Source organism: Cydia pomonella, chromosome 7 (assembly GCF_033807575.1).
Source record: "Cydia pomonella isolate Wapato2018A chromosome 7, ilCydPomo1, whole genome shotgun sequence".
Taxonomy (NCBI): domain Eukaryota; kingdom Metazoa; phylum Arthropoda; class Insecta; order Lepidoptera; family Tortricidae; genus Cydia; species Cydia pomonella.
In genome coordinates, this window is record NC_084709.1 from 12137030 (window position 1) to 12164566 (window position 27537).

A 27537-nucleotide genomic window follows, 5' to 3' on the forward strand; every position below is an offset into this window, starting at 1 on the left:
TTTCTGTAAAAATATCACATTCGAGATCATTTCAGCCATATTTAAAATTAATTCATAGGTTAATATTAGGTACTAAATAATATGTTTTGTTTAATAAAGGAGCAAAGTTGTTTACCTCTCGTGATAATATTGACGCCCTATAATAAGCGAATGATTCTAAAATTCGAAAATGTGAACTATCATGTGTTAGAGTTTATAGTACATATGGTGCTACTTTACCGCACTAGTGCCAAAATTAGCATATTACGTTACTGTGTCGAACATTTAAAGGGCCATACGTACTGTAAAACGTTGTACGATACATGTGCGAATAGGTAATTCGCAACTCGTGTCGGGAGTGTTTTAATTTATCGCGACTCGTTTTTCGCACTTGTATCATAATGTACTATTAATGCACGAAAAGTAAACTAATTTTTCTGTCAAATAAAACAAATATTTTCTCACCATCAGCACCGCAAGGAATATACTTTGTTGGGTCATAAGTTCTGTCACAAAGGTTTTGACTGATAAAATGTAATAGGTACAAAGCTTTTAATAAAAAAAAGTTTGCTATGAATTGAAAGTTTGTTTTAATCAAAACGTAATATAATTAGTTTAAAATTCAGATCGCGTCTTAATTTAATACTTGTTTATCTGGGATTGACGTTAGACGCAAATACGCGGCTGGATTGTAAAAAATTATACTTTACCAAAGTGAGTAAAAATCAGTGTCACATTAATAAAATAGGTCAATCGTTTATTTGTATGAACCTAATACTTTATTAGAACATTATTTTATCACCTGCAATTAGTTTCCCGACAAGTCTGTACTTCAGCTAATACCCTTCAAAGTTAGGGTATTTTTCAGTGATACGCAATATTTTTACTGCCATCCTACGAGTACGTTTGGTAACAGTTGCAGGTTAGCAATACCAATACCCATGAATTATATATTTCAAGAAGATCCAGCTTTTATTTTATGTAACATTCGACCATGTAAACAAGAAATTAAATAACTACCTACCTATTAATCTAGCTACCTACCTACTTTAACTATTTTTCAACTAGATTAGAAAAGATGTTGAGCATCTCGGTGGGAGCTGTAGATAGGTGCATTTTGCACAACACACGGTGTGTGATTTGGCATATTTCCTACATATTTTACACCAATGCCAAAACCGCATTTCAAGAATGTATGACAGTCGGTTTTTTTAAGTTCTAAAAATATTCCCTAACCTCAACAAGATTACAAAACACCATTTATATTCATGATAAGTTTATTGAGTTTTATCCGCCAATTTCGTTGAAGGATGATGACAACTCAAAGTTCTTAACTTTTTAAGGTTAACCTTTCATTGTTTATTGTCAATAATATCCTGATGGCGTCCTAAAATTCAATCATCCTTGTATACTAAAATTAACTAGGTGTGTGTAAAAAATACTACGTAGATATTGTCAATTTGCTAACTCGCAAAAATTAGAATAATAATTTACACTTTTATATCATACAACACACATATCGTGTTTTTTCACTTATCTAGTTCTATCTATTTAATTTATTTTATACAAACCACGCTGAACATTCCAGCATCAACGCCCTTACTGTACTGAATGTAAAGCCTACATTTCCACCTACTTTAACATATTGTGTGATGTGTGATGTTATTGTGGAGATTCACGTGCCTGTACCAGAATAGTTCAACTACACTCACGAGCAATGTGAGCGGTCACTTTTTATAGAAGATTTTATACCACATCTCCCATCTTCATTGCTTGCCACTCTACAATAAAAATTTGATCAAGCGCTTACGTAAATATTTGCGGGCGTTTCGGAGACAGGTAATTTATCACTGACAATTATAAAGCTAGTTTCTTAGGGCAGGCAGTTATAAATACATAGGCGTAAAAATTTGCTACCGCGCCCCCGCCAAGACGAGGAAGGCACAAAGCCGTCGTCGTCGTTTTTTGAACCCTCATAACTTGGGTTTGGATTATACCAGATAAACCAAATTCTCACTCACTCACTCACTGAAGATCATCAAAACCCTTAGGGTACTTCCTAAAGTCGTAGGTAGGTAACTTAAATTTGGTATAGGTATATGTATTTGCAAGCCATATATTTTGACTAAGTTGTATGTTTGTGAAGTTAGGGCTTGTAGAGTTAGAAGCATGGCTCTACAAGAGATCTGATAAGTTTTTGACAGTGCGAGCCTTATGGTTTCGTCTTGGCAATATTTTACATAAAATGTATTTGATGGGATTAGATATTTATATTCTAGATTAATATATCAATTCTAGATAAAAAAAACTTAAGGTCTTTTTACATTTTTTTTTAAATAACCAATTATAATATTCATAATATATAATGGAAAGTACGTCAGATCACATAAACGTAATACGTCAAAACATACGTTTTTTTGCGGCATAAACGGCCGTATTTATGTTAACTTAGAAGTTTGATTTTTTCCCAGCTTCAAGGGACCGTAGACCTGAGGAAGAATATGGTTTTAATTTCAACTCGATACTTCAACGCGTTCCCGAGATGTAAAGGGTCTTGACAGGCAGACGGACGGATAGACAACAAAGTGATCCTATAAGGGTTCAGTTTTTTTTATTTTTGAGGAACGGAATCCTAAAAATTAGATTATTTACATTATTGTCAAAACCAAAAATAACCTTGAATGCTCACAAAGCTTAAATAAATAAGTAATGACCCAATTACAATAACTTCATTGTTTACAACAAATTTCTGTTTCAAAAATCAGTCCATACTAAGATCACTGTCACCGAATACCAGTGAAAGATTGGCATTGGCCCCCGTCCTGCAAATGAGTAATTTACGAGTACCTACATCGCTCAGTTAAAAAAGAATGCGAGCGTTAACGTCTGTATTTGTATTTTACACCTAATTAGCTTCTCTTATAGTCGAAATTGAAGTGATGTTATAATTGCTATTATTACATTTTAGTTTTGGCACGAGCATTTTCCCGACATCTGCGAAAACCATATATGCATGAAAACAGCGCTTATCACGGCAGTCCGCGCTCTACCGCCGGAACAGCCGCGCTGTGCCTCATGTATCTACATAACGTTATAAAGTTCATATAAGTGACATTAAATAATGTGATATTACTATAAGAAACACCTGTGATACTGCTTTAATTTTTACCGCTTTAAAAGTGAAACTTACAGTCATAAGATGGCTAAAGAGGCGTGAGTAATTTTTTAAAATATTTGTATACTAAAGTAAAATATTAATAATGATAAGGTTAAATTAGACATCAATAATCTGCAAAAGTAAACTTACATTATTAAGGTCGCGATTAAGTGTTTATTTATATACACAAAGAAAAGTTTTGTTAAAGTATGGATTACTTTAAGCTCTACCAACCCTGTTACGATAGATATTATGCACATGCAAAAGAAAAAAAAAAAAAGCATGTAAAAGTCATGAGTAATATTTTGGCACCGGCTCTGCACGGAGGTCTTCCTACGCTAATTTTATTATTGTTATATGCATTATCTCTTCATTATCATTACATATCCTATGCTAATGTTGGACGTAGAAACATTTTGCATTTTATTTGGTTACTACGTGTACTTGTCCGAAGAATCGAGTTCCCATTTATGAGTAGTACTTGCGCAGTACCAATCCTAAAATATAACACCAAGTATATTTTAATGGGTGATTATTTCTATTAACATTGACTATTCAAGTCCTACAGTTCTCTCTTCTCTTAAAAAAGTTTGGTGTAGATACCTACTTGTATGACCATAATATAAGTAAAATAAATCCAATCCTTCTTGTTCAAAATATAGTAGTATACTATCAATAACGCTGTACTGTCGACTGTTTACATTATTCATTAGTAGTTTCAATGTTGTAACTGTTGATGACATCGTGTTCTAATTTAATTATTCCGATTCGCGTATTGTCATCTGGTTAACTAAAGTGTGTTTAGCGTAGGTTCTCCCTTAGATCTTCTAAAACTATTAGTCTTATCATTTTTACAAATTTCGAGACATTGCTTTCAATATCTAAGAAGAGTAACATGCAAGATGATAGGTTTTTAGTTGACATTAATTTTATCTACCTAACATTTAACACGGTAATTTGACATTCCGTTGCAAGAAAATCTAACGAGCAACGAGAATTAGAGATACCTTACTCTTACATAGGTATAACACCCGCAATCAACCTAAGCAGAAATGCATATGCATGCAAAACTACAGTTAATATTAAAATGAGGTACTTGATAACTACGAGTATGTATAAACGCTGTCTCTCGTTCGTATGTCTATTATGAATTTACATGAAGCCCAAAATGAATACGGAATTAACCGAAAAAAGACGATAGATAAAGATTATTGACTATTCAAAAGATTTTTATATTACCACATAATTGTCCATTGATTAAGTAAAATTGGTCGCACATTAGGCAAGAGCACGGAAGAGACGTGATGTGACTAATATGGCACCAAAACTGCGTCTTATTGTGGCCCATCTACTTAACTTGTCAATTTTACACGACTGACTATTCCATATGATTGTATAATTCTTTCGTAAGCACTAATATCTGAATCTAATTTTCAGAATTTTATAGTGCAAGGTGTCGTTGCATTCGATCCATACTATTTTCTTTTCTTTCTCTTGTTTACTAAAAGGTCCTTTGTCAATAAAGCACAGGGAAGGAAATGTAAGTTTTCAGTCATTTCCACAAATCTACTCGATAGGCGAGTCATGTGCTCGTGTGCGAAGGGTAAGGTCGCGGGGCTGGCCGCGCGCCAACGCTCAACCTTTGCGTCTTCAGCTCGGAACGATGTCAATAACCTTCTGGGGATTGTTTGAAAACAAAAGGAAAATGTGTATTAATTGTGCCAAACATACAAAATAATTGTGTAAATATTACAGTCAAAGGAAGGTAAGTATATCTTGTTATTCGTTTGGTTAATACGAAGGTAAATAGTCATCATATTTTTTACTATTGTTTACAAAGCTTTTCGCATAATTTTCCTTTCACAAATATTTTCGTACATACCTACATACATGTGTCGAAAGATGGCAGTAAATTTACTATGGCTACACAGTTTTCTTTGAAAATCCACCTCTATTTCAAATTCTCTTTGATAGATGAATGTAGAAAAAAATAACACGTAAGTATCTAATCTGCAAAAACTTTATAAAATAGAGGATCTAGTCGATTAATTCGTCATATCGACAAACAATTCCAACTACTGTTTATAATGAAGTAGATACGTGAAATTCATCTCGGATTTTTTCAGATGGTCACGCTTCGCTTACCTATTCCTAGCAAAAAAGTCCCGACTTTCGCATAATGCTCGAGTTCAAAGTCCCAGTGGTACCTGCAGCTGCCAATTCTCGGGATAATTATATCGGTCCTGCACGCGTCTGTCGCGTGTCTCTATGCGTCGCCGAGGAGTGCATTTCACTCAAACAAGATTGTTTTTAATTTGATAATTATAATCTGTGTTTGTAAAGGTAAAATGTAAAATAAATACGAAAACTTACGAACTTTTTACTCGTGAATACTTAACTATTTAGCGGAACAGTTAAATCAAATGATAGTATACGACTGAAGTTATAATTGGCAAACTAATATTTGTAAACGATTTTTGCCCAAGTAACGAACCCCTGCACGGGTGTTTCGATTACCCCTATTTCTAATTTGTAAGTACTTAATTTAGTAATAGACTTCGCGAATGGCCGTATGTCAAATCGTCGCAGTACTTACTCAACCTCGTATCTATATATTGTACAGGTATATCAGATACGAGTTTGAGTAAGTATAGCGACGAAATGTGTCCATTTCGTCGCTATACTTAAAAAATATATTTTGCGACTCTATAGATTCTAGAACCACGGTATGCTACCAAAAGTCCTAAGCCTAGACATGACAAGTACATGATAAGTACCTATTACCTATCTCTAATAGGAAATTAATATTAAGTAATTTCATAAGTCAGACTCAAAAAATTACTTGCTATTGTATATTTCCTGTAAATCGGATCGGATACAAGGAAATGATGAATGAAAATCGAAGTAAGTTAATGCCAGGAACCCACCTGGTGGGCGCTCGTGGACTTTGTTCAGATGCCGAACAACCCGCTGGGCGGGTTGTTTTGTACACAGCTATAGACCACCGGTTTCTGGGGTAGTGCGCCGTTTTTTGTCTGGCAGTGAATGTGTTAAATACATAAAAAGTTTTAGATCTACGAGTAACGTGGCACTGTCATAACACTCATAACTAACCATAAATCAGTCAGTTTTCACCTAATACCTTAACCATGCCTACGAAGGATTATTGATAAAGATAGAAGACAGTCACAAATATCTAGGAACATTTTACAGTTACCTACAGGCAACAAAAACATAAGAACAGAACATTAAGTCCGCATCACGAAATGGACCCAACAATTGAAGCCAGCGCTGGTCTTCCGTGGGGCCCATTCGGTATTGCATTAAGAGGTACTGACAGGGGGCTTCCCGTGGTGACAGTTGGTAAAAAAACAGCCCTAATCTTTACAGTAATATCCGGGCCGATATGAAGTATCATAAATGCTACGCCCACACCCTGATTCATCATTTATACCGTGAGGTCAAATTGCCTATCCGGAATTCTAATGAAATTCCACTTTCAGCTATTGAACTCGAGCGAAGTGAATACGTCATTTAACAGAAACATAATATATATAGGTAACATTTATTTTACAATAAGTTGGTAAGTTCACACATTTATTCTGCAGCTGTTTAAATCTCAGGCAGGTCACATGATTTCAGTAAGTAAATATTATTATGGATTGTAAAACACGTGCTTGGCTGGTTTAATATTGTATGAGTTACGTAATTTTCTGGGAACTAGGTAAAGCCTTAGCCACATCTTGAACTTAAAAAAAAAACAGTTGACGTACCTAGGAGCATAACAATAGGGATGATGACACATGTTGAATTTTACAACAAAATCTAATAAAGAAATAGCAAATGAGCAATTTATCGCAATAATGTGGATATTAAAATAATATATGAAAATGATAAAAATACAGGACATGAAAGTTTTAACATTTATTTATTTTTTAACTTCCAAAAAGGAAAGGAGCGTAACTAATATACATAAACGCAATATTTCACCGACAAAATCGAAATTTTCTTGTATTCCAAGATGGGCTCTCACTGACTGTGAGCTCACATTCACTTATCGTTTTGTTAGGAGCGTTTTGATACCCATTAATAAAATATTTTCATCTAGCCTATTGGTGAGCTTAATGTGATAATGTATAAATCGTCGATAAGTATCTCAATGACGTATTCATCACGAACTTTAACGATGACAGGAATTGCAGTGTTATTATCATTACCTATAACATAACTCCTATAGGTACCCTGACGGTTTCTAAGATATGAACTTATATAAATACCTAGCATTATTTGCTTCAGATATTAGATTTTTATTGCATTCGCTCTAATGCCTTACGTATTAAATCATGGCAAATATCTACTTGTAGAAAATGGGACCATAGTGTTAAGGGTGTGTTTTAAAATCCTCTCAAAAATATCTGAGGCCCATTCCTCGAACGGTAGTCTAATGTTATAAGTGTGTTGCCATGGTAACACATACGACTTGATAGATCGTGGACTAATACTCAATATTAGTCTAGTACCGTTCGAGAAATGCACCCCTTGAGAATCTTGGACTGAAATCTTGAATTGTACGCGTTAGTAAAGTCAGACCAAGATAAGTCTGCAGCGATTTGATAGATCAACCTGTACATTGCAAGTGTTAAGTAAACGTGATAATGTCATAGAAGTTTGACGTTTAAAATAACACTTGCACTGTCTGGGCTGCCAAAATCGCTGCCAACTTATCTTGGTCTGACTCTATTAATTATTATGTCAATTGAGATACTATCCGTGCGCCCTTGTTGTTCTATATGTTTGTATACTTAAAATTAATAAAGAAAATAACTTAAGTAATTGTTTGTTCTATCTTGACTCATTCAACCAGTCATAACTCTAATCTAATTCATAACAACACATTATTTGCTTTTTTATCTATCACGCCTCACGAATACCTACTCCTCGTGGGAGTGTAGCTGTACTAACAGCAACCACTTTAAACCTCCTAAGGCCCAGCCAAACAAAATTGGTTTTAATTTCAAAATTACGAAACAGAACGAATGCAACTCTGTTCCAATTGAACATGATTTAAAATTTCATCGAACTGAATTTACTTTTAGATAGTAGCGTGGGCTTAGAACTTTACTTTAACCATATCGGTGTGTCTTATTTCTCGGCAATAAGGTTTGCGAACTGCGACGGTAGACTGGTTGGAGTTCGTATTTTTATCACAAAGATAACACTTGTGACGGGAATGCAATCACACGTCAAACTCACGGGCTGTAGTAGTGTTTATCGGTTTATATTAGTACTCATGTTGAAATTATAGGAGTTATTTATAGACTAAATAGTGAAAATAATAATAAGACAGCATTATTCCTTTTTGGATATTATGTAAGTCGTTATTTAACAATTATTTTTATGTTGATTACCTATTTATTGTTTGTTACCTGACATGCCCATTAAGAAAAGTTAATGTGTTAAAAAAAATATCTAGTGCTTTAAGTTTATATTTAAGAACTTCACTAAAATTGTATGCTTTAAGAAACCTTTCGGTGTATTTGTACGGTTATTTTCGGCGAAATGCTTCTTGTTACTTATCAATTGATAACCTAACCTCAATTTTGTTATTGGTGTAGGTACTATTATATGCTTTGTATTTAAAATTTGCATTTTTTTTAATATCCTTAAATAGAAATATGTACCTACGCAGGTTTAAACAAGGTGCTATTACAACAAAGGATAGATAGATATAATTCGATTTTTAAATACTATTAACATTTGAGTTTTATTTGAATAAAACGTCAGGCACAACTTTTTGACTTCTGAGCCATATTTCTATGAGATGGCTTCATTTTAGGGACATAGTGTTATATACATTTATTGTGGGAAATTTAATAAGCTTTCACTTCGCCTTACATAATATTCATAGTAAATCTATAGCTAAAGCGAAAAAAAGAATAAACAAATAAGTCGAATACTTTTTCCTATGCCGTCTTATTCCCCCATTCCCCGAAGCTCAAATTTTAAGACACGCAAACCGGGATCCCAGAAATTGTAGGTGTGAAATTTGATTATTGTCACTATTGTTTGAACCCCATTTAAGACCTAAAATCTGGTTTTACAATCACATTATTTAGCTCTAAAAAGTTTTCCTCCGTTAATTTTAGTAACTTTGTATTGCTTAGCATTCGTGTACCTACTAATTATGGATCTACTGATGTCTATTTTATTGAAATCCGCTAAATAGTTTAGGCGCTAGAAGAAAAAATATGATTTAATATTCGGAGTCCTCTCAAGGCGGTTGGTTTAGTTTTTCTGTAATAAAACAAGTGTAAACAGGTTGTGAAGGGTAAGATGAATCTACCGATCCATCATTTTTAAAATCCGTCCAGTATTCTAAACTACAGGGTGTACTGAATCATCAGTACTTAAACCCATAACCCTACTATCTGGTTAAGTGGCAGTCGATTAAAATGTTAATATTGGGGTACCTAGATCACGTACAAATGTATAGTTAAAAGTGGAATGCATATTCCTCCGAGTTTGCTATTAAGAGAATGTCCCCTGGAAGTGTATAAGTGTTAAACTTAAGCAAGTATTTTCTATAACAAGATGTATTTTTTCCGCAAAGATATTCAGGATTTTTTTGTGTGGAATTTAATAAGTTTTAATGTTGTCTTACACTATATTTTCGTAAAGAATGTAGGTTTAGATTAAAACACGAATTTCTCCTGGATGGTACACATTTTCCAAGATGGCTGCTATTCCTCCAGATCCCCAAATGGTGTGGGCATTAAAAAGGTGCCTTTAATTTATATACATACCAAATTTCATGACTGTTCTAGAGATTTCGTTTTGAGGTTGGTCTTAATCCGATGCTGTATATTGTGCTATATATTTTTAATCCAAATTATGAATTTAAAAATATAGTACGGGCGACCGAGCTTTGCTCGGTTATAACTATTTATTGTAATATGGTGGTGTATAGGTGATAATCTTAACTACATTTTTTTACTAAATTAAACTTGTTTAAAACAATAAAAATTTAAAAAAAAAAAAAACTTGAACATATAAAAAAAAACAAAAGTTAATCACCGGGCGAGATTCGAACCCGTAACACTCGTTTCTAGCCGTCCGCGTCTTAACCCGCTGGACCAGACGGACACTACGGACAGTGGCCGGCAACACGAAATTAGCGACCATATTCTGCGTCGAAAGAAAAACGCATGAAAACTTGAAAACACGCGTTTTCCCAAACATAGGACTAATCTAGATCGATTGTATACCCCCAAAGACCCTCATATACCAAATTTCAGCGAAATCGTTAGAGCCATTTCCGAGATCACAGAAATATATATATATACAAGAATTGCTCGTTTAAAGGTATAAGATAGGTATTACATATGAAGACTTTAACTCTCGTTTTTAATTGACGATGACATAAAATAATTATTATAGTAAATAATCCAATGCTAACTATATATTAATCGTATTATCATCGATGTGCGTAATTAAATCTGTAGGATAATCAATCATGTGTATAGTCTGCTGAAAGCTTACCTCGAGTGCTCTGCCAACATTGTATATTTTAGGAGATCGAACAGAACGTAGTCAAACATCTATGATTTCCTCAAATATGTAAAAAAAATAAGATATATAAAGGTTTATATAAAGTATATTTAGACGACCAGTTTGGCCTAGTGGGTAGTGACCCTGCGTACGAAGCCGATAGTCCCGGGTTCAAATCCTGGTAAGGGCATTTATTCGTGTGATAAGCATGGATATTTGTTCCTGAGTCATGGGTGTTTTCTATGTATTTAAGTATTTATGAATATTTATATATTATATATATCGTTGTCTAAGTACCCTCAACACAAGCCCTCTTGAGCTTACTGTGGGACTTGGTCAATTTGTGTAATAATGTCCTATAATATTAAAAATATATATATATATATATAGGTTATATAAAGGTTTATTCATTGAATCCTTTAGGTATAGCAGTTCAAACCATACAGGTAAAATTTTTGTATCCTAGGTCCATGATTCAGTGTTCAAACTATGGTCCATCAAAAAGTTAAGCTGCTAGAGCAACAGTGTTCGGTTTAAATTAAAGGGATATAAAAAATTAGTTAGCTGACTTTGATATCAGAGGTCCAGCCTGTAACTGATTCTATCCCTCAAGGGAGTGTAATTGGATGCGCCCTTTTTATTATTTATATTAACGACCTTCCTAAAATATTCAATGAACCATGTGTCATGTTTGCTGATGACTGTTCGCTATTATTCTCGTGCACTAATGAAAAAAGCCTTTGCGAAAAGCTTAATAACATTATGTCAGACGCTGCATGTTGGATGAACGACCACAACCTAGAAATAAACTTTACTAAAACTAAGATTATGCAGTTCAGACCCCGCCAGAAATTAGAATTAAATATAAATTTTTCTTTCAATAATACTCATATAGATTGCGTTCCCACGTTCTCCTTACTCGGAATAAATATAGATACCAATATAGACTGGAAAGATCACATACAAAAAATAAAAACCAAGTTGAGCCAATTTGTATACGCCCTACGAGAGCTTAAAAAGGCAACCAATATCCAGACAGCAATGACAGCATACTATTCCTATGCTCATGCATGGCTTTCATATGGAGTGATGTTGTGGGGGAACAGTCCCAACGTACAAGAAATATTTATTTTGCAAAAGAAATGCGTCCGAATAATTAAAAACATTAAGCAAAACGGCAGTTGTAAGCTCCACTTTCAAAGTCTCAGAATCTTAACTTTAGCGGGTATTTACTTACTGGAATCGTGTAAGTTCGTAAAAAAATATCCCGAACTCTACACAACTCTTGGAGATGGGCCTCTTCGATATGAATCGCGCTACAAAAATAATTTGCGTCAAACATCATCAAAATTAATGATGCATAGAAATGGGCCTTATTCAATGTCAATACAGATCTTTAACAAATTACCTACTGATATAAAAAATGAGCACAACACTAACAAGTTTATTAAAAGATTAAAATCATATTTAATAGAAAAGTCCTTTTATAGTGTAAATGAATACCTAAATTTACCCATTACTTTTTGATTTTAATGATCTCGTTTTCAAATATGTCCGCCTCTCATTCCAAAGTTTATTATTCTGATTTTTTTTTAAATTATTATTAATATTTTTTTTGTTATTTTTCATTAATTTTGTTATTTATTTAATTTTATTGATGCTATGATTATTTTTTTTTTTTCCAATGCAGTGTAACTATGACTATAATAGCGTTTTTATTTTATTTTTATTTGTATTTTCTTTGTCAATCAATTATTTTTTTATGAAATACTATTATGGAATGTTTATTAAATTATGGAATAGTTCGAATTGTAATTATATTTTAATAGCCATTATATACCATAAGATTAAAATTAGTTTCATGTAGTCTATAAGGTTTTGCTGCGCCCTATCAGGGTCCACGTACTGTACACCTAGCATTAAGTTGTATGTGTTTTGTACTTGGTTGCAAATAAATAAATTGAAATTGAAATTGAAATATTTTATGGCAATAAGATATTTTATGGTTGAACTGGGTTGAACATCCATATTGGCTGTTGGAATATCAATGGGCGATCAAAGAACACGTGTAAAATATATTTCTTTATCTTATTGCTGTAATGTACTGTAAACGATTTGTAAATATCTGTAATGACATAACCTAGGTAATAATAATAAGCAGGTTAAGAGGTTAATAAGAAAATAGAAAATGCATTTCGCTGATTATAATATTTTAATCTCCGCTGATAACCTTTTTACCGGTTTATCTAAAGCAGATAGTGTACATAGTTAAAACAACTTAGCAACTAGCATTAAATATACTATTTACTCGTAGATGATGGCAGTAGCCTTGAAATGAAATAAATCTTCGTAAGTCTACGTCACACGTAAAAAATGTGTGTGGCAAAAAAACTGTCTAATAAATATCGGTACAAACTTATTTTAGTAGGTGATTTACTGAGTATATTTTTGTAAATGAATCCAACCTCGAATCTTTTTACTTAGCGTTTTAATCATTTTGGGGTTTCAATACCTTTGCGGTATTACAGTTAATAAAAACAAATAGGAAATAGAATGGCAACTACACGTAAAGAAGTCTCCTAGATCGTTCACCTGAGCATGATTGTGATTCAAGAGTCACATGCCTCGTGAAATTTACATATTCGTGAAATCATGTATTTAATATAAGCGATTGTTGTAACTCATTAATTACAACAATGGGTTTTTAGGGTTCCGTAGCCAAATGGCAAAAAACGGAACCCTTATAGATTCGTCATGTCCGTCTGTCTGTCCGATTCTGTCACAGCCACTTTTTTCCGAAACTATAAAAGCTATACTGTTTCAAACTTGGTAAGTAGATGTATTCTATGAACCGCGTTATGATGTTTACACAAAAATAGAAAAAAAACAATAAATTTTGGGGGTTCCCCATACTTAGAACTGAAACTCAAAAAATCTTTTTTCATCAACCCCATACGTGTGGGGTATCTATGGATAGGTCTTTAAAAATGATATTGAGGTTTCTAATATCATTTTTTTCTAAAATGAATAGTTTGCGCGAGAGACACTTCCAAAGTGGTAAAAAGTGTGTCCCCCCCCCCCCCCCCGTAACTTCTAAAATAACAGAATGAAAAATCTAAAAAAAATATATGATATACATTGCCATGCAAAATTCCACCGAAAATTGGTTCGAACGAGATCTAGTAAGTATTTTTTTTTTAATACGTCATAAAAATTAAAAAAAATTTTTTTTTTCATCAAACCCATACGTGTGGGGTATCTAGGGATAGGTCTTCAAAAATGATATTTAGGTTTCTAATATCATTTTTTTCTAAACTGAATAGTTTGCGCGAGAGACACTTCCAAAGTGAAAAAATGTGTGTCCCCCCCCCTGTAACTTCTAAAATAACAGAATGAAAAATCTAAAAAAAATATATGATATACATTACCATGCAAACTTCCAACGAAAATTGGTTTGAACCAGATCTAGTAAGTAGTTTTTTTTTATACGTCATAAATGGTACGGAACCCTTCATGGGCGAGTCCGACTCGCACTTGGCTGCTTTTTTATTACTTTATTGCATAAGATGTATTTTTATTGCGATAGCCGTAGGCGATGGTAAACTAATGCACAGAAACTATTTAATTAAATAAATTTTATGTTGCTCTCCCCCTTATTCATAAACGTGTACTAAAGTTACGATGCCGCTAATCATCGTTTGTCCCTTTCCGACGTATTGGTATGATGGAAAGGGACTAACGATTATTAGCGGCATCGTAACTTTAGTACACGTTTATGAATAAGGGGGTTAGTGTTTAAGTATATTAAAAATAAAGTTAAATGATTTAACATAAGACTTTGGACTCCACAGACAAACTGTAAGTTGAATATAAAGAAATAAGTCGCACACATACATGACTCCCCTTTCTTGGGCAGTCAGGTAAAAACAATAAACATACACGTGCGCTGAAAGTCAATGTAACGATATCACGATATCAGTTTCTCAGCAACTATTACGAATATTATGATCACGTGTTATGAAATAATAAATGTCATGATAAATTTATGGAGCGTTTATAAAGGATTATTGTCCCTTTCATCATACACTGTGGGCCGATATAAAGCGACAGATTTTGACCACGCATTCTTGACGATGATGGCAATTTTTTTTTGCGTGTGTGTTATATTTTTTTACATCTTGGCGAAATAAAAACATTGCAACGAATAAGTAAAGTTTTTATTTTATTTAAAGAAAACTTTTGCGAGTTTCCTTTAAAACTTTAATGTCTGACAGTAGATATGTCTAAACCAAGTCGCATAGTGGCCGCAGCGCATCGTTTTTCACTGAATTATTACAGAAACCAATTTTCACAAGAATTTTCATTATCTCTTAAACAAGACCGCTTTCAAAAAACTTTGTTCGCAATTTTAGTCTGTAACTTGTAAATGCGGTCAAGAATACACCTTTAAAATCAGTCGGTTTATATGGGCCCACGGTATATTTATACAATGGTTTAATATATAACAGAAAAAAATCCATGTATATTTAATGACTTTTTAATATAAGTACATACGAACGTATGGATGAATGTATTGTAAAATAATATTCTACTTTTCTCGCTTGAACGTAAGGTTTTCCATTTCCACTTTTTCTTAATTCCATCTTCTTGACTAACTGCCAGGTGGAGCCAGAAATCGTCACTGCCTTCTTATGGTTCCTTGGAGTAAGTGCTTATACCTACTTATATTTCGTTTTGGGTCTGTGTTATAGTTTTATGTCGGTGTTGGGATGGAAGAAATAAGAAGTTTACTAACTTTCTTACCGTGACGAATCATCATCATCAGCTAGAACACGTGCACCACTGGACAAAGATCTCCACCAATTTAAATAAATAAATAAAATAAATATTATAGAACATTATTACACAAATTGAGTAAGTCCCACAGTAAGCTCAATAAGGCTTGTTGTTGAGGGTACTTAGGCAACGATATACATAATATATAAATATTTATAAATACTTAAATACATCGAAAACCCCCATGACTCAGGAACAAATATCCATGCCCATCACACGAATAAATGCCCTTACCAGGATTTGAACCCGGAACCATCGGCTTCGTAGGCAGGGTCACTATCCACTAGGCCAAACTGGTCGTCTTATTATTATTTATTTGGTATTTACAAGTAGCTTTTCGGTAAAAGAAAACTCCGCGAGGAAACTCGACTCATATTATTTCTAGGATTATAATGTTTAGTTTCTCCACTGGAATAATTGTCATATTGATAGTCGCTTTCAAAAGAATTGCTTTCGCCTATATTTAGGATAAAGTTGCTATAGCAGCCCCCAGGGAAAGCTTCACTATAAAATGTGGCCGCATCATACGATAGATACGAAAATTTTATTTTTACCAGTACTTTCCATATATTAGTTTCTGCGACTTCGTCTACGTAGAATGGAGATTATTAATAAAAACTATCCTATGTCCTTCCCCGGACCTCAAACAAATTGCATCTAAATTGGTTCAGCGGTTTAAGCGTGAAGAGGTAACAGAGAGACAGAGTTACTTTTGCATTTATAATAAGATATAAATACTTCGACGACCGGTCTGGCCTCGTGGGTAGTGACCCTGCCTATGAAGCCGATGGTCCCGGGTTCAAATCCTGGTAAGGGCATTTATTCGTGTGATGAGCATGGATATTTGTTCCTGAGTCATGGGTGTTTTCTATGTATTTAAGTATTTATAAATATTTATATATTATATATATCGTTGTCTAAGTACCCTCAACACAAGCCTTATTGAGCTTACTGTGGGACTTAGTCAATTTGTGTAATAATGTCCTGTAATATTTATTTATTTAAATACCTGTTGAAATCAGTACTAAGAGAAATTTTGGTTTTACGTAAATCACTGAGTTCAAAACACTTAAATGTCTGATTACAGAAATTACCCACATGATCAGGATTCTAAAACTAGACGTAACCGGATTGGTTCTGTTTTAGTATTCCTAATGGGCGAGTTACGGTAATTGGAAATAATGACAGCTTCGGAATTTCATGTCCTTCATATGGAAGTGGTCAATTTGATCATGCAGGTGCTTAGGCATCTGACATTAACAAGTTTTAAATGCAGAGATATATATGACGACGTAAGATTTGTGCACCCGTTAGTTTACAATCTAAGTCTAGCTATCACGGTTCATGAAATACAGCCTGGTGACAAGCGGACGGACGGACGGATGGACAGCGGGATCTTAGTAATAGGGTCCCGTTTTACCCTTTGGATACGGAACCCTAATAATCTCTATCTACTTATACCTATTTTAAATGCTTATTGTTGAGCAATAAAAGTGAGCTTATGACAAATTGGGAACAGCCTCGTAAAGAGATTAGCGAGTAAATAAAATTACCATAAAATAATGAGTCGACGGGAATATTCCGATATTCTATAGTGTGTCAAGGTCAACATTTAATTAAGCAAATACTGACTGATAAGAAACTAAATTATGCAGTTAGCTACATTGTTGTCAGTTATAGAAAGTTCTAGGGCAGATAAATTGTTGTAGGTAGGTATTGTTTAAACTAAGTTAAGTTTACTGATGTTTACAGTCACACGAGATCACTTTCGTTGTAGTATTAGTTATTAATAGTAGAAGAGGTCTAAGAAAAACCGTGCCTCGAAACTGACAGCTGAAGTAGATGATGCTGTCAGCCTCGTTCATTATGTAACTAACTTTAGTTTGACAAAAGTTGGGCACGATTTTATCATAGATTTTACACCTCTTCTACAATTAATGAATCTTTGGCTCTAGCTTAATCTCGTCTTTAAAAAAGCTTTCTTAAAGAATATTAATTCAGGTTCACATAAGTTCTTTCTGTTTTGCCGTTAGTATTTCAATTTCGATATCGTGCCTATGACATGACAGGAATACATAATTAACTATTTAATCATCATCGTTCGGTCTTGGTCCAAAGATAAGTTATCTATTAGTTTATTAGTTTTGCGTTTGGCTTGAAGTTTTTAATTTTAGGCTACGTTACCTCTAGTGTTTATCTCTTTCAAAAATTTTTTTGGCTTCATATCCATAAAAAAGCTATTACAATATGATTGTAATTTAAATGGAAGTTTAGCTCATATTTAATAGTCAAATCAATCAACTTTATGACATAAAAATCGGCCAAGAGGAAGTCGGGCCATGCTTAGGTAGGTTACCGTAGTTACCATTCTGTCTAAATGGGGGCTTTTAGTAAGCATCATGTATCTACATTACGAGCATAAGGGAGTACCTTTGTAGTGTTTTGTACGTCTTTTGACTAAGAAGAGAAGACTTTTGCAATAACTCAAAAACGGCTGGACCGATCATGTGCACTATTATTTTCATTGAAAGTGTTTATTAAGCTTTTGTATTACGATTTTTTTCATCTTTTTGTAAAACTTAAACTAGGGACTTACGTTCTCTTAAGTAAGTAGTTCTAATTTTTAAAGCGGTCATTGTAAACAGTGGGTAACACAACACCTCATTATTTTTAATTATAACAGCATGTTTATTTAAAATAATGAGCGGGATCTTAATTACAAGCATGTACCTACAACAATACTGAAATACGTCAATGAGCACATAATCTCGCTGGGTGGTGCCACACCTTCGAGTCACGGGACTACAGTTTATGACCTATCAATTTGCCGCAAATGGCACACGTTACATAATAAATATCATTGTTCATAACAGGTTATTGGATTGCTGTTATTATGACTTACCGTAGTATTTTGTTCTACGCTGGACTGGGGCTTTAAAAACCACCCAACTGATAAATTTATTTTCTTTAAAATATTTTATCTCTTTTTATAATTGATTTGATTTTTATATGATTGTGCATCCGTCTTTCTGCTACAAAATTTTACATTGTAACTGATGATGAAAATCTCACAGCTGAGCTAATTGAGCTATGTAAGCTATGTTATTTAAAAACCTCAAGCTAGTTCTACAAAATTAAGTTAAACTTAGTTTAATTAAGTAAGTAACTAACCTAACAAGTACCTACATGACTCATTTATATTTATATAGATATTCTTATAGATACGTGCATATACCGTTAACGCGACTAAACCTAACGCGATTTAAAATTATTAACGTTAAGATATAAATGAATTTATATAAACGTGTTTAAGTAGATGCAGGAAACTGGATTATTTAAAATATGTCTCCACGAATAACTTAGTGGAAAATGGTTCATAATTATGGATGATATGGGTAAATAAAAACTCAATAGGTCGGTATACCTATACCTTGAGGTAGCCTTCATTGAGAAGCATCATTCTTGGTTTATATTATCTTGTTTACTTTAAGTGAAGGAAATATACTTAGTCTACTAAGTTATGTTCGGTTGTATAGAGGTGAATTAGACCATAACAGAAAACCTAGGTCGTATGGAAACGATATGCACCTATTTAATATGTATTCACCCGTAGGTTTTAACTATGCAATATCACTAATTAGTAATTACTTGTCAATAGCTCATCTATGTATAACGTCCTTTTTTTTAAGTAACAGGTAAGGTCATTTGGAATAAGGGGGGATATCCATAGACTCTCGCCCATTATGATTTTTTCTGCATTTCCATTTGACCTATATTTGGTGCTTTCCGAGAACAAATATACGAGTTACTGTAAAGATTGTCCAAATCAGTTTCGTAAGTGTCCAGTGTGTGTCCAAATCAGTGCATGTAATATTTGCAAAGGTGACAGATACTGACCTGATGAGTACCTTTACTACTAACCTATACAGTTTAAAGCAAATAAATAATTTTCCAAATCGGTCAAACCGCCTTCATTAATACCGGGAGCACACGTATATAAAAATAAAAGATCTCCACGAATTGGGAGCCACCTTTTTACAAATTTTTATTTTAAAAACCACCCAAACAGTCCGTGTTTTACTGGTGGTATTGTATGTTGGTCTTTTCAAAATATGATAAAAATTCAATGGTGGCTTTTTTACACCCCTTCTTACTTTATTGTTTGATAAAGTGTGTAGTTTACATACCTATCTATACATAATAGGTATTATGATATTTATGATGTCAATCTTACTTTATAGTTTTTACTTATCCCAATACAAATACAGACACTCTTATCAATCTATTGTAGTCTGTTCATTATTTACCGGAAATATGAAAGAAAGGAGCGTAATGTTTTCGAAAGTGAGTATGTACTATAATATTTATACGCCCATTTTTAGGGTTCCGTAGTCAACTAGGAACCCTTATAGTTTCGCCATGTCCGTCTGTCTGTCTAGTGTCTGTCCGAGGCTTTGCTCCGTGGTCGTTAGTGCTAGAAAGCTGAAATTTGGCATGGATTTATAAATCAATAAAGCCGACAAAGTCGTACAATAAAAACTAAAAATCTATTTTTTTTACCTCCCCTACACGTAATGTGGGGGTGAATTTTTTTTGCTTCAACCCCTACAGTGTGGGATATCGTTGGAAAGGTCTTTCAAAACTAACTTCAACAAACATGATTTGATAAAGTGAATATATTCGGAGATAATCGCTCCGAAAGAAAAATAAATGTGTCCCCCCCCCCTTCCCTCTAACTTTTGAATCATATGTTCAAAAAATATGAAAAAAAATCGTGGAAGTAGAGCTTAAGAAAGACATTAAATGAAATCTATAGCGGACATGATCAGTTTAGCTGTTTTTGAGTTACTTATCGCAAAAAGTTTCCCCTTCATAGTAAAAAGACGTACTATCCACAGTTCATCCCTTGGTTAATAATCTACTATACCTACTTTAAGCTCCAGTTTAGCTTATTGTGACAGACGAGTAACTACGGAACCCTACTCTGAGCATGGCCCGACATGCTCTAGGCCGGTTTTTTTGTATCGTTTTATTGTTTTCATTGTAATCATGCCATTACTGCCACCGCTGGTGGCATGTATTGTAAGTCAAGGTGTCCTGGCAGTAAGCGACAAAGTGGTACCTTTTGCTTGAAAATGACACATATATTAATTTCATGTAACGAGTGAATTCTTAAAAACGCCTCTTGCACTTCGCACTTGCACTCACTGCTCCAGGCACTGCCGAATATTTTACTGCTGCCCAAAACCGGCTCAGATGACAATCTCGGGCAGGAGCATGAGCAGGGATGTGTTTAAACTGATGTTCATGAGCACTGCCCTGCCCACTGTGACAAAGCGTAGGTTCTGTCGGTGTTATTAACTTGATTTCCTTTTTTTTTCAGTAACGACACCACGCCATTTGTTTACAATGGCACAACCACGCCCGTCATCTCCAAAACTCCGTTACCTCAGAAGCCTATCAACAGCAAAGCTGGAAGAGGCAAAGCCCTCAGACAAATTCTAGCGGCTTTAGTGGCCAATCTGGGAACTATCAATACCGGCATGGCATTTGGGTTCTCCGCTACAGTGCTGCCACAGTTAAAGAGCAATGAATCTAGTATACACATCACAGAAACGGAAGCCAGTTGGATTGGTGAGTTGACACTTGCTCTCATTTTCACCGCTCCAAGGGTCGAAGTTTAAAAAATCCTTTGGAACATCTTTTTTAGGGTTCCGTACCCAAAGGGTAAAACGGGACCCTATTACTAAGACTCCGCTGTCCGTCCGTCCGTCCGTCCGTCCGTCACAGAATACAATAAATATTTAAGGGGGGCTCCCATATAACAAACATTATTATTTATCCGTTTTTATAAATAATGGTATGGAACCCTTCGTGCGCGAGTCCGACTCGCACTTGCCCGGTTTTTTTATTATTACAAAGTGGTACTTTGAACTTTTTATGCTGCTTTTTATAACTTAAAATATATCTCTTCAATACTTATGCAATTAGTTCAATTAAATTTGTTACGCCTACGCATGCGATTCATGAGGTGCGGTATGTAATTTAAATGTACTCAATGTACAATTAGAACCACGGGGAAATTGAGTCATAGAGCTTGTAAGGTTTCAATCTACTATAGAGAAGTAAGAGAATCATAATAAACATTCACAGCCCAATGGCTCATTTAGAAGGCGCGGCGTGTGAACTCGCATGCGAGTATTGCGAGTTTGGCTATATTGCGGACTATTGAGGTTACATCCAATTTAGCTAACCGATCAAATGCTGCAATGTAATGAAACTAGCATGCGAGTACTTGGACCGTCTAAATGAGCCTTTATTCTGGACTTATTATTATCGCTCTTAAAGTGGGCCGCCAGTAAATAGAGGGTAGGTATGTATACATATATGCCAAACTGCTTTACACCGTGTTCAATTTTACAAAAAAAAGGTAAAAATTAAAAGTATCCCCAGTTCAGCCTTAACTGCGTAACACCCATCCAAATGTCTTTTTATTTGTAGCCAGTCTCAGCGCGGCCGGCACGCCCGTGGGCTGCCTTCTCAGCGGCTACCTCATGGATGTGATCGGCCGCCGCCTAACGCTCTTGATCACAGAAGTGCCGCTGATCCTCGGCTGGTTACTCATTGCATTTGCTTGCAACATCCCCATGATCTATATCGGTAAGCAATGTCGCGCAGGATTTTTACGGCAGTCAGTACCTATAACAATAGTTCACGATAATTAAGTTTCTCATACTTGTATGAGAGTGGAGTAGGTATTTTCGCTCCGCTTTATAGGGAATATTACTACAATGTTCTGCCGCCAGAGTGCACCACTAGTACAAACTGTAAGCCATAGAGAAACTTAAATATCCTATGCCGTATGCGTAAACAGTTTTTTAACAAGTTTTCATAGATTATTTATTACGAATAAATATGACATTGATGCATCGTGTAGGTTTGTTTCGCAGTTTGCGCCCCCACGCAGAGTTTGCGTTATATTCCATATTATCGATAAATTAAAATCAATATCGATAGAACATGATTCAAACATTATACTCATAGCATGAAACTCAAGAAAGCCGATAATGCAATGAAAACCGAACATTTCCGTGGATTTTAAGTCTATTTAACCATGATTTATTGCATGTTGATTTGACTTATCGGATTTGAGGAAGTTATATATTCGCATATTGTAAAGCTTATGTAAATACTCTGGCAAGGCTTCTCATTGGGTCTAGAGGTTTTAAGGCCTGTTGCATGTGGTGTGTACTACTTTGTACGCTCGTATGGCATTAGGCATTTGGTATCAATGGTATCATTTATTTATACTGGAATCGCTAAAGTGACATGCTGATTTATATACGCACACTTTAATAAGGAGCATAAAAAGATCAGTTTATGAAATGTATACATACGCAGGAAATTAGATACTGTTTCTGAGTTGCCTGAATTGAAATTGCATCCAGCCATAATAGCCTAAATATACAATTTTTATCGTGACGTAACTTTTCTGAATACCTGCTAATTTAACGATACTAAAAGGAAATTCGCACTCGGCAGGGGCAAAACTGGCCGAGGGAAGGGTCGTTGAAGGTGCGGTCTGTGTTTAGATAGCGTACCTACAGTAAAAATCATGGATCATATGAAAGTGAAAGAAAACAAGGGTAAAGATAAGGGTAATAGAACTAAACGATGTTTTATTTTCCAGGCAGGCTGATGATAGGTCTCGGGTCCGGGATGGTGGGCGCCCCGGCCCGCGTTTACACTTGCGAAGTCTCGCAACCGCATCTTAGAGGCATGCTGGGTGCATTGGCTTCTGTCGGCGTCTCCACGGGTGTTTTAATATCGGTAGGTTTCTATTTTCTTTTTATAATAAAGTTAAAAACAGACTAAAGTGAGCAGCGTTGCTCCACACGCACAACTAACAAATATTCCGCAGAAGCGTGCTCTATTGGGGGTAGATGGAGAAGCTAAAAAAAAGTGTGTTTTGACGTACGGATTAAGAATCAATGCTGAAAGTTTAATTCATGTTGAGTTACTGTTCCTAAGTTCCTAACAATACTTTTTTTTTTAACTAATTGATGATCAAACGAACTTCTTTTTTCTTCTTTTTTCTTTTTTTTTCTTCTTATTTGTGCGATGCTATCTGTACAATAGGGAAACTACATGGTTAATATAAAATTATGTCTGAAAAATGAAGTGACGAAATATAATCAGGGATCATAATCACTCCTTAAAAAGTGAAAATACAAAGGCATTCTTTAATTAATATACCGACTTGCAGATACACAAGAGAAACATGAATCTTTTTTTTCGATAAGAACGGAAACCGGCTAGTTTGCTTACTATGTAGCAAACGCACGTGCATTTCCTAACAACAGTTGCGTTTTTGTTTCGCACTAAGCGTCATTAGACAAATAAACGCTTTCATAACATTATGTATTAATTATGCAATGACCGATGTTTACCACCACTATACTGCGAACAATGAACACCCCATACAAACCAATCGTGATCTCGAACAAAAACGTCACAGAACTGCTAATTGACCAACAAACTACGTCTGTTCCTTAATCGCGTCGACATTATGCACAATAGACACGCCCACAAAACGGCTTTGTAATATATGCTAATGAAAAAATACAATGCTTGAATGTAGATCATCTTCGTAACGATGTGGTTAATAAACTCTTCAGTTTCGTTGAGTCACTGATATTCCTGCCTTATGTTATTGACATAGGTTTTTCTATTGCATACTTTTGAGTAATTTCCTTATATTTTTGACTATTAACATTTAGACGAAGGCTGACACTACACAATAGGCTATGAAAGAATGCTGAGTGACCCAAGACAACAGTTAAAACAAAATGTTCACGTAGTTACACGGTTGTTTTGGTGTTTCTTTGAAATTAAAACTTTTAGTTTATGAGTTTCAATCCGGAGGTCGCGGGTTTTCGGTGAAGGGAAACATCGTGAGGAAACCTGCATACATCTGTGAAGAAATTCAAAAGGTGTATATGAAGTCCCCAATCAGCATTAGGCTAGCGTGGGGACTATAGCCCAAAGCCCGAGCCCTCTCGTACATGAGAGGAGGCCAGGGGACCTACCGCAAAAACCGAAATTCGCAAATTGCGGGGATCTTTCCCTTTTACTCTCACTAAGACGTAATTAGAGTTACAGAGAAAAATGCCCGCAATTGACGAATTTCGATTGTACATGGGTACATGGAACAGTGTATTATTATTTTTTATTTTAGTTTATGAGTTTGAGAAACGGTGACCTGTCAAAGTGACTGACCGAAACGACGACGACGGTTTGAAAGGGAGTTTCTTAGAGAAATATAAGGAAATCTTCAAATATTACTTATTTAGTATAGTTAAATACCGTAAATACTATAATAATTTGACCTTTCCAGCTAATAAGGAATTCGAAAAATTGAATCGAAAAAACACCATTTTGCGATTCAATTTTTCGGAAAGATTACACAAAGAAGTCATTAAGTCTTATGTAGGTGCGAAACCCTAGAAACGTAGTATATGTTGTTTACAAACTCTACTCGCACGAAGTCACAGGCACCTTATATAAGTCAGTGATAGAACGGTTTTAAGCCGATCCATTACATTGTCATCCTATTGTTGTTTCAAGGAAAACGTCGTTACCTTAAAATTAAAATTCACGTTCAAGGCCGAGGCTACGCTTCCGTACTTAATTTAAATTTTACGTTGTATTTTCAGCTCAGCAACTGAAAAAGTACTTTTTTGGTAGAAATCAAATTTTTCCACTATCTCTCGTGGCTTGTCCAATAAATAATAAGCGTATAAATATTCCGTAATTTATAACTTAAAAGAGTAAAGTTGATTTTATCTATTACTGGCTCTACTGTTACTTAGCTAGAGTCGTCTGTGCCTCGTGCCCTTAAGTCCCTCGCTACGTTCGAGATATTAAATTAGAATATATGCTGCTGTTCGGCAAAACTTTGACGGATTTTGCCTTAGTTTCATGTGAATGACTTTGGTCTTTAGAATAAATATTTTTTAAATTTATTTTAAAATATTAGTATTTGATGAATTCAAATTTATTGTAAGGTTATTTTTTTAGTACAGCAGTAATTTCCTACCTGTAGCAGAGTAGTGTGTTTATCACATGATCATTTTGCAATACTTATTAGTACAATTGCGAGCAAGACGTAGCGTAGATACTATGTTTATATTGAGGCAAATCATGTATTTTCATCACGATATTCTATTTACGGGGAACTTATTCCTAATTTCCTTAGTTGTCACCTAACCCTCTATATTCTAAATATATACCTCTAATTTCCACTACATTTTTGGAAATGAAATTATATTTCTGTTAAGCCACAGCCCTAGAAACTATCTGGAATAATAGATAATAAAAAACTTTAAGCATTTTTATTTGTTGTAAATTATTTAATGAAAACATGTTTAACTTAATATTTACGTATTTCATCTACTCTGTTATCTGTGAAATGACAAGGATCTTATCTTGGTAATAAAACTTTTAGTACAAAAGTATTTTGTTGTAGGTTTTAAAGTAATTAGTTTGTTTAACTTTGTTTCAATTGAGCACGTTTTCGTTTAAGTCTCCAGGGCATCTAAAAGGTGACAAACTAAATAACTTATTCTTATTTGTGTTTATTTATTCACCTGCAATATTTTACGTGGTGAGCATATAGGTCATACTGTGCAACTTTTACTATGAGACCAACCCGAAATCGCGTAAAAAAAATTTACTCTCCCAAAGAAAATGTCAAGATCAGATAGCCAAAATTTATGAAACAGCTACGTTTTTTCGAGATTTAGGGGTTGGTCCCATAGTAAAAGTTGCTCAGTATGACCTGTTTATTCACCCCGTAAATTATTGCAGGTGACTAAATAAACACCATGTGCAGATCGTGTCATTCACGAAGACGCATGACTTGATTCGTATTGTCATGCTATTAAAGGTTGGATTTGACAAATTTGCGCGTCATCGTAGATGACATGACACGAACTATATTAATGAATTTAATGCTATGCAACTGACTCAATCTACGGTTAGGATTCTACGATTCGACGATTCTATTCGTTCTATGATTAAAAACAAAATATATGTAATAAATTGTAGGTACCTTCTAATTTGCAACCTAAAATTTCTAAATATTCTGTTATTAATCTGAACAAGTGGTGTTCCCAACGTTACATATTTTATTCATTCAACCATGCTAATTAAATGTCAACGCAGGAATTAGTATGGACCTATAAAATAAAATTTGTCGCACACGTAAGCAAACAAAAACGTGTAAATGTTGTTGCTGAACTGTGCAAACAGGATATTCGTGATAACCACATTATATGCTTGTGTTTGCAGTGATTACAAAAAAATATATATAAGTATTCTTATTAACAAGTTAGTCCAACAGGAACTTACATACGTTACGTAGGTATGTACTGTTCATATTCAATTCGCACACCTCCCCAAACCGTATTGGGACAGCGTGGGTACTGCAGTATAATCCATGATCTAGTCCTGTGCGTTGTTCGAGATTCCGTGGTATCAATAAAATACCATATTTGTAGTTCCCAAATATATTGTGCATTCAAAGGTACACGATCAGAACAGAATGAAACGATATTTACAAATGTGTAACTACATATTTTAGAAAAAAAAAACCGGATCCCTTTGTTTCGCATAATTATTGAAAGTCATAATGTAATGATAGTCACATTATCATTAGTCATAACTCTGAAACCGTTAACTCTTCAGGAATTTCCTTAGGTTATCCTATACATAGGTTAGGTTAGGTTAGGTTAGGTTAGGTTTGTTTTATGGCAATCCTGAAAAGTTACGCGTTTCTGAGAAAAACCAAATTATGGCTAACGAAAACGCGGACAAACAATACATTATGACTTAAAACTTTATGGGAAACAACAGAGACCCAAAAAAATCATCTTAAAACTTCGCACATTCAATATAGGTACCTACTCTGTGCCGCGCACAGCTAAACTGTGGAATGAACTATCATCTGCGGTAAT

The 27537-nt window shown here is 34.5% G+C and overlaps 1 protein-coding gene across 2 annotated transcripts in view; it reads left to right on the forward strand.

Annotated features, from left to right (window-relative positions):
• The first annotated feature begins 2925 nt into the window (after window positions 1-2925).
• The window catches only part of LOC133519824 (facilitated trehalose transporter Tret1-like), a 32369-nt gene continuing 7757 nt past the window's right edge, over window positions 2926-27537 (forward strand). Inside the window, exons 1-5 of one of the 2 annotated variants that reach the window (XM_061853938.1) lie at window positions 8264-8506; window positions 15347-15388; window positions 20904-21154; window positions 22022-22180; window positions 23211-23350. In XM_061853938.1, the coding sequence (XP_061709922.1) occupies window positions 8505-8506; window positions 15347-15388; window positions 20904-21154; window positions 22022-22180; window positions 23211-23350 (594 nt within the window). In that variant the 5' untranslated portion in view covers window positions 8264-8504. Of the gene's footprint in view, window positions 3193-8263; window positions 8507-15346; window positions 15389-20903; window positions 21155-22021; window positions 22181-23210; window positions 23351-27537 lie in introns of those variants that run through there. The other variant, XM_061853939.1, reaches the window with a different exon arrangement.